This window comes from Pseudophryne corroboree, chromosome 2 (assembly GCF_028390025.1).
Source record: "Pseudophryne corroboree isolate aPseCor3 chromosome 2, aPseCor3.hap2, whole genome shotgun sequence".
In the NCBI taxonomy this organism is placed as follows: Eukaryota; Metazoa; Chordata; class Amphibia; order Anura; family Myobatrachidae; genus Pseudophryne; species Pseudophryne corroboree.
In genome coordinates, this window is record NC_086445.1 from 342142490 (window position 1) to 342156037 (window position 13548).

The 13548-nt window shown below is 43.5% G+C and overlaps 1 protein-coding gene across 1 annotated transcript in view; it reads right to left on the reverse strand.

The window, feature by feature from the left end:
• The window catches only part of UGGT2 (UDP-glucose glycoprotein glucosyltransferase 2), an 813961-nt gene that overhangs the window by 270845 nt on the left and 529568 nt on the right, over positions 1 to 13548 (reverse strand). Inside the window, exon 21 of the mRNA XM_063953033.1 lies at positions 4596 to 4802. Coding sequence (XP_063809103.1) covers positions 4596 to 4802 — 207 coding nt within the window. The remainder of the gene's footprint in view (positions 1 to 4595; positions 4803 to 13548) is intronic.

Genomic DNA, 13548 nt, shown 5'->3' on the forward strand with positions numbered 1-13548 from the left:
TAGAATTACTCGAGAGTCAAAAACAGTCCATCCAGGTGTTTGTGATAACCATGACCCTGAGACGGTAGATCTGGCCGTTGAAGAAGTATGAATGGAGCATCCATAGGCCTCCTCTGTAGATCTGTGTATCAATGTCTTCTAGACCAGGCTGGAGCTGTTAGTATCACAGCACCCTTACCTTGTCTTACCTTTTGTATCACCCTGTATCACCAGGTGATTGGTGGAGACACATGAACCAGACGAAAGTTGACAAGTCCTCCAAAAGGTCACTGTGGGATTTGTTCTTGACCCGTATGCGAACCTTTGTTGTTCTGACCGGACGGCATGAGATGTATCTCCGGCAACCACCATTATCTACCAGGGTTTTTGAGACCTAGGGGTATAAGTCCATACGTTTACCTGAATGGCGAGAAAATTCAGAGAAAATCTGCTGCCCAGTTTAAGATCCCACAGCGATCTGCGAATGAGTACTGCAGACAAGGCTGGATAACGAAGTTCTGTCCACCTTAAAGTGTGACTTACCTTCTTCATTATGTTTTGGCTGTGAGATCCTCCCTGATGGTTGAGGTAGGCCACAGCCATTGCATGTCTGAGCAGATTTGATCTGGATTCATCAAAAGGATATTTTACCTGAATAAATGCCATATACAGTTGTGCTCATAAGTTTACATACCCTAGCAGAATTTGTGATTTTCTGGCCATTTGTCAGAGAATATGAATGATAACTCACAAACTTTTCTTTCCCTCATGGTTAGTGGTTGGGTGAAGCCATTTATTGTCAAACAACTGTGTTTACGCTTTTTAAATCATAATGACAACAGAAACTACCCAAATGACCCTGATCAAAAGTTTACATACCCTGGAGATTTTGGCCTGATAACATGCACACAAGACACAAACGGGTTTGAATGGCTACTAAAGGTAACCATCCACACCTGTGATCTGTTTGCTTGTAATCAGTGTGTGTGTATAAAAGGTCAGTGAGTTTCTGGACTCCTGAAAGACCCTTGCATCTTTCATCCAGTGCTGCACTGACGTGTCTGGATTCTGAGTCATGGGGAAAGTAAAATAATTGTCAAAGGATCTGCAGGAAAAGGTAATTGAACAGTATAAAACAGGAAACATTTGAAGAAAAATGGGCTGCATGGTCGAGTCGCCAGAAGAAAGCCATTATTACGCAAATGCCACAAAGCATTCCGCTTACAATACTCCAAACAGCACAGAGACAAGCCTCAAAACTTCTGGATCAAAGTCAGTTGTAGTGATGAGACCAAAATTGAACTTTTTGGACACAACCATAAACGTTACATTTGGAGAGGAGTCAACAAGAACTATGATGAAAGGTACACCATTCCTACTGTGAAAAACAGAGGTGGATCGCTGATGTTTTGGGGATGTGTGAGCTACAAAGGCACTGTAAACTTGGTCAAAATTGATGGCAAGATGAATGCAGCATGTTATCAGAAAATACTGGAGGAAAATTTGCACTCATCAGCCCGGAAGCTGCACATGGGACGTACTTGGACCTTCCAACATGACATTGATCCAAAACACAAGGCCAAGTCGACCTGTTATTGACTACAGCAGAATAAAGTGAAGGTTCTGGAGTGGCCATCTCAGTCTCCTGACCTCAATATCATTGAGCCACTCTGGGGAGATCTCAAATGTGCAGTTCATGCAAGACAGCCCAAGAATTTACAGGAACTGGAGGCTTTTTGCCAAGAAGAATGGGCAGCTTTACCATCTGAGAAAATAAAGAGCCTCATCCACAACTACCACAAAAGACTTCAAGCTGTCATTGATGTTAAAAGGGGCAATACACGGTATTAAGAACCGGGGTATGTAAACTTTTGATCAGGGTCATATGGGTAGTTTGTGTTGTCATTATTTAAAAAGAGTAAACACAGTTGTTTGACAATAAATGGCTTCACCCAACCACTAACCATGAGTGAAAGAAAAGTTTGTGAATTATCATTCATATTCTCTGACAAATGGACAGAAAATCAAAAATTCTGCTAGGGTATGTAAACTTATGAGCACAACTGTATATGGCCTGAGGTTCCAATATATTTATTGGCAGGCAACATTTCTTCCTTGGTCCACTGCCCCTGGAAGCACTCATTCCTGAAAGTTCACTTCAGTATCAGTAGAGTGGGATACAGGGAGACTCACCCAGCTTCCAGGATCGATCAATATGTTTGCGAACGCTGAGTGGATCCAGACACTACTAGTGTACACTACTGCTCCATGAACCTATAGTGAACACAGACGCTCAGTGAACACAGATGCACCAGTCAAACAGCCGCTTATGCTGTGACTGGGTCCCCTTCGTATACAGCGTCTCAGACGGAAGTGGGAAAACAGTTCATGGCGAGAGACTCGGAGGAAAATGGTCATGAACCGGGGGGAGGGGAGACCAGGAGAGAGTCTGACTCCCCACTGCTGACATCAACCCTAGGAATTGCGGCCTCATACTATTCCTGGAGCCTATGATCCCTAAGCCTAGCGCTGGTGTATCCAAAGTGGCAACCGCGTCAGTGATTGTTTGGTAGTCTCCTCCCAAAACAGTGCGGCTGTGTCCGTATTCCCCTTCTAAGTGGAACCGATGCCTTACCTTCTCCCCGTGCTCCGGCCAAAGCCTGGTAACGTCTGCTGGACCTGCTAGTATATCCGACACAGACCTACGCCGAAACAGCACTGTACTCGTGGGTAAGCATTATCGCGACCCGGCGGAGAGTTGTTGGAGCGACTCTTTCTAAGGTACGTATAAGATGCTTTTTAGAAAGATCACTGAAGAAAAAATAGTAAGGCTATAAAAATAAAATAAAAAAGTTTAAGGCTGCTAAAAACCAGCAGCCCTCTGACCATGGTCCGGCTCCTGCCGCTCCAAACAAAAAAATTATTTTCCTGAGCAATGAGGCGGGGATATATGGACGGGCCCATTGCATTCTGGGAGGCCGAAAAGCTTTGACCGATTGGTGCAAATCCGCTGTCGCTTCATCATATTCCAATGTTATCCTGTGGATAACCTGTGGACCCTGCCGGAGAAAAATGGACAAAAGCAGCTTCTCTGGAAGCAGATTAGCCAGCAGTGCATCACAAAAGGTGTAAAGAAGCGTCACGGTTATTGCCTTGCAGATGTACAGTAGTTAATTCTCTGCTCTTTGAGGTCACCAATACATTATATAAAGGGTCCTAATGCTGATTGGTACAGTCTGGTCTGCGGCTTTGTATGTAAAGAAGATGAACTGATAAAAATAATTTAGATGTGCTGCTGCATTGTGATCTCCTGGGATGCGTTTAGCGCCTCGGCAGTAGGGATGCCCGCAGTCATCAGACCGATCCAGCTTTACACATTCAATGTCTCTGTGCAGTTTTGTCTACAAGCTTTGTTATGATAAAACAATGGAAAATATAATCATCTGACTACTACCACCACACCAAAAGATAGATAAGAGGACTTTATTGACAGTGCTGCTCAGAGACTAACGATAGTCTAGAAGGACAAGTATATAATAGCACTATGGACTTGGCCTACATTTACTATGTGGCACTGTCAAAGCCACAGGTCAGGAGTTGTAGCCATAACTCAGACCTTAGTTTGGACTGCTTGAAGTGGTCTTTAGTAGAAACTTTGGTTTACCTGAAGCAATAAAACAAGACAAATTGAAAAACCGTTGACAGGTATGCAGCACTGTGTAGCCTAACATTCTTTCAGAGCAACTGCATTTGACTAAATTTGCTTTTCTAGTTTATAACCTTTGGCAGCTGCAAGGTAGGTGGAATCTAAAATGCAAAACTAGCTTACTAGCATAGACCAGACAAGACATGAATGATTCACTTTTTATCTCATGCAGACATCATTAATTAACCAGAAGCCACTGGCCCATATAACTCTCCCCTGATTGATGCCTAATGAGGCTGTGTAACAGATACAGGCCCACATAATGTGACCCTGAACCATGGTGTGGAACACATGCCTTAGAAATGTGTCAGTTAAGGAAGTTTCCAAAACACCCCCCATTGAAAAATTAACACCTTTACCCATGGCAACTAAACTGGCCATTGGGCCTTACTGACCATCAGGAATTACACTGAGCCCCCCAAAGTTCTTTGTACCTCTAGTTAGGAGAGGGGTGATCTTTGTTTAGACACTTTTTCCTGAAGGAGGAATAGTATATTTCTAGTTTATTACTACAGGACTTGAAGGAACCAAGTTATCAGAACCTCAATATTGCATGGTTCAAATGACTTACAAAAGAATGACAGAGTGGAAACAATTTTTTGGAGCATAAACAATACTATAATAAAGAGTGTACAATATTTAATGAATGAGTACAATCATAATAATGGATTGCAAAGTCTTTTTTTTTTTTTTTTTTACCCATACATTTATAGCAGAGACGGTTATTTTATTCCAAAACATAGATTGTGCAAATGTTTTCTCTCTACAAGATGTTAAATCAAATTAGTTTATGCTCAATTCCTGGGGGAGAGAAGACTTTAACTGCTGAGTTTAATAGAAATGCAGGTATGTCTGTAATTTCTATACATTCACCTTTAAAGAATTCACACTGCAATAAAGGTCTGCTTACCGTAACAAGGAATTCTTTTATTTTCTGCCCTTTGGAAAGTGCGTCCAAGGTTTCTTCTTTTGAAAGCTTTGCAAGAAACGTCAGCATGTTATGGCTTTTCTGCGTAAGAAGAGCGGCCCATACAGCGCGGGATATCACAGTATTATATTCAGTCATTTTGGAGGTGGGGTTGTTTATGATTCCAAGTCGAGCAATGTTGCTTTTTTTCTAAAACATGATGGAAAAGAAAAAAATAGGCTTTCATTTCATGATACAAAAATAAAATTGTCACTGTGAAATGATCTTTACTTATAGAATAATCCCTGCTTTATTACTTCTTTCATGTACCGCACTAGCCAGATAGACAAAGGAAGAAATTGTGTGTTAGGGAAAGGTTGCATCCCTATTTATATGAAATGCTTCACAACAAACATTTCATTTTATCTTTCACAATAAAAGACTAAGATTTGGATATGTCTGCCAAGGCTAAGATTTAGTTATTTCTGTCAGTTGGCTAGACCTAGGAAGTAAATAATATAAATCCCTCCACATGGCAGCCAATAGCACGGTTATTGAGCAGACCACTCACATTGACACACATTATCCATGCCTCCATTTGTTTGGCTTTTGCATAATGTAGGTGCTGCTCATTAATTGCTTACTCACTTCACATCACAAGTCCTATTAATCCAAAAGCACTAAGGACGATACAACACATACCACTCCATACACAAATGTACACTTGTTCAATAAACCTACGCAGACATGATTACACCAATACACCTTCAGATCTAACTCAATTTATAGCTAGCTTGATGATATAAATAAATTATAGGAGGCAGTAAACAAGCAGTAGATGTAGAGTCAAAATGAGACCAAAAGTACCACTGAGCCACTATAACCCCCAAGGTCACCACCTTTTGGCAGACGATATAATATATTTAGATGTAAAATAATTTTCCTGCCTAAATCATTTGTTTTGCACAGAAGAAATTTTGTATCATCATTTTAAATACATTAAATATATAGCACCTTCAGTTCAAACCCCCTATACAGATGTGTTCTCATACAGCTAGCATCAATACGCCACGCAGCGGGCGATGTCTGGCGCAAAGGAGCTGACAGGTCCCATGCAACTCTGTAAGCCTCAGGTGTCTTTTTTTATAAACTAAAAGGCATCTCAGTCGCAACTGACTAGGACACACCAACAGACTATGCTGATTAATTTGATATGTGACACTTGTATATACTGTACGTGTGCGAATGAGTCTGTGGATCTGTATACAAAGTGCTACAATGTAGCAGCCGTGGCGTTTTTCCATGCCAAGTTACATTGTGCTTCGTATACAGAGCCAGTCACAAAGATATACAAGTGTCACTTATCAAATTAATCATCAGAGTCTCCTGGTGCATCCTAGTCACATCGCATTGCAACTAAGATGCATATCTGCAAAACAGATACACAGTGCTAGCAGAGTCTCATGGTGTCTCTACAGGGGATGTTTGGCGTAACTACACCAATAATGTGTAAGGACACATCTGTATGACAGTCTACCATAATTAGTGATGCAATTCGTTTCTGAATCACAAGTAGTCATTATAGAATTTCATGTGCACAATATTTGTTCACTGTGTCATGCTTTCTCCTCTGTGTACAGAGTCAAAACAACTGGGCAGTTAAAGGAATTGTGGAACTAGGGTGCAGGTAACACTGGAAGTGTAACGTAAAGCCACAGAGAGGTACAGGTAGTGGAGTACAGACAGCACAGTGACTCTATGAGTGAAGTTAGTTCGTTAAATACAGTATGTGTACAGTTTAGATTGACAAAGTTAAATTATTACATTTAATTTATAACAGTAATGAAACCAAATCCTTATGTGCCACTTTTCAGACCACTGCTGGAAAATGACACAGAGAACAAGGTAAGTATTTAGGGACAGGAAGACGTGGGTACTGTAGTTATTTTTGCAAAATAGTGACTAACAGGGCAAAGTACATCATTAAAAAATAAAATAAAAGCAAAATATAATATGGAGGTCACTTTTCACCTGTAAAAATTGTACACTGGCTGGCAAACTTACAAAATGAGTGTTGCCAGTCAGTATTATAAAATGAAATGCAAACAAATCCAAACATATAGATGTGTCCTCTTACATCCTAGATGCAGTCATGTTAAACTGACCTCCAAGTTGCGCCATGCAGTGGTGGGACTCGGTAGCGCAGTGTGTCTTTTTGAGTCTTTTGCCGCGAAAATGCGTCTTAGACGCAATGCAATAGGACACACAAGCAGCTTCTGCTGATTAAGATGATATGCAGCATGCCTATATTCTGTGTGTAATAGTGGCTCTATCTGCATTGGAAATGAATTGTTACAGTGTTTTACAGGAAAACTCTGTAGCATAGAATGTGTATGTAAATACAGTTGCAGTCACACACAGAATATAGGGATGCTGTATATCATTGTAATCAACAGAAGCTGTTTGTGCATCCTATTGCATTACATTGCGTTGGAGATGCATTTTTGCGGCAAAGACGCAAAAAAGTTGCTTGGCGCAGCCTATCCATACGGCACTCACTCATTATGTGTAATGCGACTTGTAGCACATGGAGTAAAGATGTAAGAGGACAAATCTGTAGGGTGTTATTCAGGTTGGATTGCTATTTTGAGAAAATAGCAAACAAGATATTTTTTCAAAACTGTGCAAGCGCTGCGGCTGCAACGCATGTGCTAGCAGTCACAGTGCGATCACACCTTGAGTGACAGCGGTGGACGTTGTGGGGGTGGCATTTGTCATTGCAGGGGAGTGGACCCACTAACACAGGCATGACCGGACCTTTTTTTTCGGGGCAACTCCATGACGACACAAGAATGGGGAAAAAATGACGGCGGACTGCCTGCATATGCAAACCAGCTGTCGCTGCAGGGGGTCGTTCACAATTGTTGCAGCCGCAATCAGATTGCGATTTGGTTGCTGTCATGGGGATGGGAGTTAACATGCTGGGAGGCCTTGCATGCTACAGAAGGGGTTGCAGATTCCTATGCTATTATTGTTCATTAGCGGGATGATAACATTGTTTAGTGATTTGGTGAATATTGCTGTCCCTTTATAAAGTATGGGAGGGAGGAGGATATTACATTTATGTCAGAAAAGGCCATCTTCCATTGCTGAAAAATTTCTGAAAGGGCAGAGTCTATAGTTATGGGGGAGGGGGCACGCCAAATTACTGCCGCACCCCAGGTGACAAAAATCCTAGTTTCAGCCCTGAATGCTGCTCATTGATTAAATCATAGGTAGAACAGCTGGTTCCATGTAGGTCTTGTTATGGAGATACTCTCCCAAAAGAACAATGACTACAACAATAAAATGTTTCATGTGGAAGTTTCCATTATTCCCCAATCCCCACTATATATTGCAACGGGTGGAATTCATGTGACCGGCGGTCAGGAGACCGATGGTCACATGACCTCCTCCAACATCCCGCCCTCTCACTACCCCGACGGGCCAACCAACAGGGACTATTTCCACTTGTGGGTGTCCACAACACCCATAGTCGCCACTGAGACCTCAAGGGGCTATCTTCACTCGCCCCCCCTTCTTGCCGGGATCCCGGCGCCGGTATGCTAACCGCCGGTCTCCTGACAGTCGGTCAGCCATACCACACCCTACTGCAACATATTATATAAAACATATTATATAAAATGACACGATTTTGCATCAGAAAACCAACCCTAGGTAGAATAACCATGTTTGCAAACCTGTACCTATTCCTGGTACCAGTTCATCTATATGTTATCAAAATTGCTGTACAATACAAGTGTGTGTTCATAAAATGTATAAGTACAAACTAGTACGTGACCGATTATACCTTGGCTGTGTTTCAGCGATTGTAATAGCATGGAGAGGAGCGCAGTAATCTGCACATCTCAAACAAATCGCTTTCCACAAGTCATGTTTCGCTTAATTTATACAGTACCAAAGGAGAAAGCTTTCCCTTGCAGTTAATCAAACCTGACAACGTCTGGAGCAGATGATGCCATGAAGTTTTAGCCCTGTGGTCAAGTTTAAATAAGAACACTGAAGTTTAGAATCACTGGTCTCTAATGCTTATAATGTAGACTGACAGTATGTTGCTACTGGGGGTCACAACAAAGAATATACGTTTCACTGAATTTAGTATATCTTACAAGAAAGAGTTGAGACATATGGCAGAAGGCTGCGCCTGCGCTACATAGTCTAATTTAGATTTGTCTAACTAAAACACATCCTTTTGTGCTATTTGTGATGTACAGAAATCCTGACCTCACACAGCTTATTTAAGAAAACGGTTTGGCAGAAAAAACTGCCATCTATTTAATCTAACAGGTTATGGAGTGTGATAGCAGAGAGAAATGACAATCTATTCTGAATATATTACGCTACAGCTTTCCAAAAACAATTTCAGGTGCAATAAAAGAAGTCATCCATAAGGGAATGAAGGTTTTACAAACAAAAATGCACCCATGACACTACTAATGCTACCAACCTTTTCCTTAATTCAGAATCATCACAACTCTGAATGCTACTTTACTTCAAAGAAATTCATGTTTCAGGTATACATTGAGAACATTCACAGCAAAACATAAGGAGCACAAAAGCAGAGGATCAAGTGTTTTGTCAGAGAGACTGTTACAGTCATCACTGTGACACTAATGCATACCCTCCAACATGACCCATTCCATTAGGTACAAAATGCTCTGTTCCTGGACTTCATCGCCAGTGGCGCTTCAGCATAGTCCAAAATTCAGATAGGGGAGCCGCTCCAACTGCCACGCCAAACATTGCCAGCCGGGACTTATTGGCAGTTGTGTGGCTCCCCTATTTGAATTTTGGACTGTGCTGCAGTCCCACCTATGCAACTACCAGGAAGTCCAGGAACAGAGCATTTTGTACCTAATGGAATGGGTCATGTTGGAGGGTATGCTTATGGTGGAACTTCCTGCAGAAGACTATCTTTCATACCAGTATCGTAAGTGTGGCAGACCTGGAGGCATGCAATGGGTACTATCCAAGATCCCAATGAGTTAACAATTAAGAGAAAGTATTGGAATTCAGGGTAGGAGGTAAAAGCAAACAAAAGGCAGAGAGGATTTTTTTTTTATACAGAAATTTTAACTTAGGTGGGTACACAATAGATGATTTCTATTAACAATATGGACAATAACGACATTTCTGAACGATATCGTCCAGTGTGTACACACTATTTTGTCAACGATGGGACTATATTTTGTCAACAGGGACTATTCCCACTCCCATAGAGTGGGAATAGAACACGAGCCCTGCAGGGAGGGCAGCACAGCAAGCCTGCAAGGGGCTTCATTGCACTCACCTCCCCCCCTCCAGTATGGGAGACCGCTAACCCGATAAGGCCACTCTAGTGTATGCCACCTCTTCTACTTCGTTCCATTTCCACTAAACTACTCCTCATAGAAATCTTTCTGTATTGTGTGTGCGCCTTTCTTGCCTGGTCACTTCTCTACCAATCTCCACTGATCACTTATATCAGCTAACCTCCTTGAATTTCCCTGTGTGGTTTATAATAAGTTCCCTTACATTATCCCCTTCACTCCTCCTATTTCTTGACGGTCAACCCTGTCTGGTTCACTTATTCAATGTTCCAATTTAATATCTAAGTTGTTTGTCTAGCCCTCCGTTAGTAACTCCTTAATCCCAGCTGGTCCATTTTACAGTCTCTTATAGCAGCTGAAACTTGTTATAACCCCTCAGGCTGCATATTTCCTCTCTTTATGTTTGTAGTCATAGCTGACTATATGGTTCCAACTCCACAGTCAGCTGTGAAACTGCTATAGTTATCTAGAACCAAATATGGATCAAACTAGGGCCGGGATTTAATGAAGCCCAAGTTCGGCGGCCATGGTTTTGCCTTTTAAATGATTGCCCCTTTAAAAAAAAATGTCCAAGTCAGTCCGGCATCCCACGCAGCTGCCTAACTCGGGACTTCATTACATCCCGCTCTAGATGTTAATTGTGGGGGAATGGCAGGAGACCCACTCTCCCTACATGATCTGACCTTTGACATAAGCCATTGTTCAGTTCTAGTGCTATTGCTAAGGCAACACATGCACGATTAACAATCAATCCACAATAACTTTGTTAAAACAATATTACTTTCATTTCAAACCCATTTTAGCCCACATCATCTATTCTATGTGAAGCATAAACTGGTGTCACTACCAATTAAGCTCAAAGTAGAAAGCATCACCTCAGGACATTGTGGCAGGAAGGGTCACTGTAATTTAAGGGGCCATATTACAACCCAGTAGCAGAAGTAACTACGGACAGGATTGTGAATCGCATGCTGTTGGTCAGATTCTTCATATGTCATGGACACAGGACTTGCACTGGCTACACTGTGACTAGCAGTGACTTCCTATTGGAAGTCCTACCTGCCATTCACCTGCAGGACAGGCAGTCCAATTGGGAGGTGTTTCTTCCCTCTGGGGCTGCCAGACCGGGCTGTGATTAGCAGAGAGCTGAATTATTGTAGAAAGCCACTCTCTGCCTTTCAGTCCTAGCCGGCTTCTATTGGCTGAAGCCGATGTAGTCCATAAAAACCTGGGTTTTGCACATATGCAGTACTGCTGCCGCTACTGAGCATGCGCCGGTCCTGGCACCTGTCAGCTACATTGTACAGGCGCCAGGACCTGGCCACCCGCGGGAATAGGCAGTGGGGATGAGGCAAAGCGGCAGGCAGCAGCCCTACTTCGCCACTGAGGAAGGAGCTGCTACTGATACTAAATAGGAAGGAGAGCAGAGTAATTCTAGGTTAGGGACATGTGTGCTACCCGACTGTGGCAAGAAACCCAAGTGAAGCCTAGAACTTTACAGAATTAATGGTTATGCCAGGAACACTAAGGAATAGTTCAATGCAAGATAAACATGAGGGATGTGCGCCCTCTGCAGGTAAAAAAGTTAAAAGCTTTGGGGCTGCTTCAGCAGCACCCTGTCATGGTGCACCTGCTTCCTGCAGGCACCAAATAAAAACTGAATGCCTGAGCATGGAGGTGGGGTTATAGGGGAGAGGAACCGAGCATTCTGGGATATGCTGAAAGATTCAACTATTTGGTGCACAGACTCTCATCCACCACCTACAACCCCAATGTTCCCTGTAAAACCCCTATGAACCCTGAAGAAGAAAAGTGTATTCTAAGATTACAAGTTGAACCAGAAAGGCACAGATTCCTGGGAATGGCTTAGATAGGGTAGTCTGCACCTTGAATTGGACACTGGAGTCATGTGAGTAGTAAGGACTGTGGCTGGCTGCAATAGTATCAGTTGACCTCAGGTATGATTGCTGCGCCCATGTAGCAGGATCATCATACTGTACGCGAATAAACAATAACATCGGGTGTGGCTTCAGCGGACATGGCCTAGCTGCTACCTGCTTGAGCTCTCCATCCACCACTATCCTGTGTTCTCATCCTGAGGTGGCCCACTGGTCTGACACACTACTGCTGGACGGCTCTGGACAGCGCTTACTCACTCTGCTGCGGCACCGGTGGCCGGGTGTGCGGCTGTTCTGGGTGTCCGGGCGGGAGATCTGTTCCTTGTGGCTACTTGTGGGACGCCGCTGCTCCTCAATCACTGCTTGCTGCGGGAAGTGAGGGCACTGCAGGATCCCGTGCCTGGTGGGAGAGACGGCTTCTACACCCGCTGACACTCATGTCTTGCGGGGTCTGCTGCTGCTCTCTCCTTGCCACTTGGGCTGTGCTGCTGTGGGAAGCCGCCATATTGCAGTACAGCATTTATAAGACAGCTCCCTGTGCCTGCACTCACTATGCTATTGCTCTCTGTTTTAGAGAGATTTTATTACATGCTCTTTTCTACGCAGCCCTGCACCCTCTGAAGAGTTCCTGCTCCTATTTAAGCTCACAGCAGATTGGTCACTGCTTACAACATTATTTCATATATTGTGTATTATTTCCATGCCTGCTAAATCGGGGAAAACTACTCATACCTCTGCAGCTCCTCGACTGGAGAAGTTTTCCAGGACATCTAAAACTGTGACTTCTAAACGGGACTCTGACTCTCACTCTCCTCCATTCCCGATGGCTCAAGCTGCTGTGGCCCCTCCTAATGCGATGCTGCAGCGGTTGCTTGAAGCTTGTGAGAATAAGCTAGCGGATCAGATAGGGAAAGTACAATCTGACCTCTCAATCATCCACCATGACCTGCAGAGGATCAGGTAGAGTATTGGGGAAGTTGAAACCCATGCATCGACATTGGAGGATCGTATTTCCCCGCTATTAAGGTCGACAACATGGATACTAAGATGACGGCTGTTCAAGGCAAGCTGCTAGATATGGAGGGCCATCTGAGATGGAACAATATCCGAATTGTTGGGGTGCCTGAGCGTGAGGAAGGTACTGATCCGGAGAAATTTCTGGAGTAGTGGCTCGTAGATACGTATGGGGCAGATATTTTCTCCCCATTTTTTACTGTGGAGCGGGCACAGAGCCCGTTCCAGACCGTTGCCTCCTGGTGCACCACCTCATACCTTCATTGCGAAGCTGCTTCATTACCGAAATAGGGACGCTATCCTGAGATTGGCCCAGACTAAGGGCACTTTGCTGTGGAACGGTACGAGGATGTCAGTGTTCCCAGACTTTGCCATGGAGATACAAAGAGACCGTGCTCCATTTCTACCTATTAAACGTTGTTTGCGAGAACTGAACATTTCCTACACCATGCAATTTCCTTCCCGACTGCATGCGATTGCGGATGGGGAAACTAAATTCTTCTCTACTCCCAGGGAGGCGGCTGCATGGTTGGACGCTAAAAGACTGGCAAGACGAGCCATGGCTCCCCTGATTTGGCTGAGTGACAGTATCTCCTGCTTTGATCCCCTACTTTGCTGGTGATTCGTGCACCCTTCTGGTTCATATACCTCTGCCATATCCCGTCATACCTACGC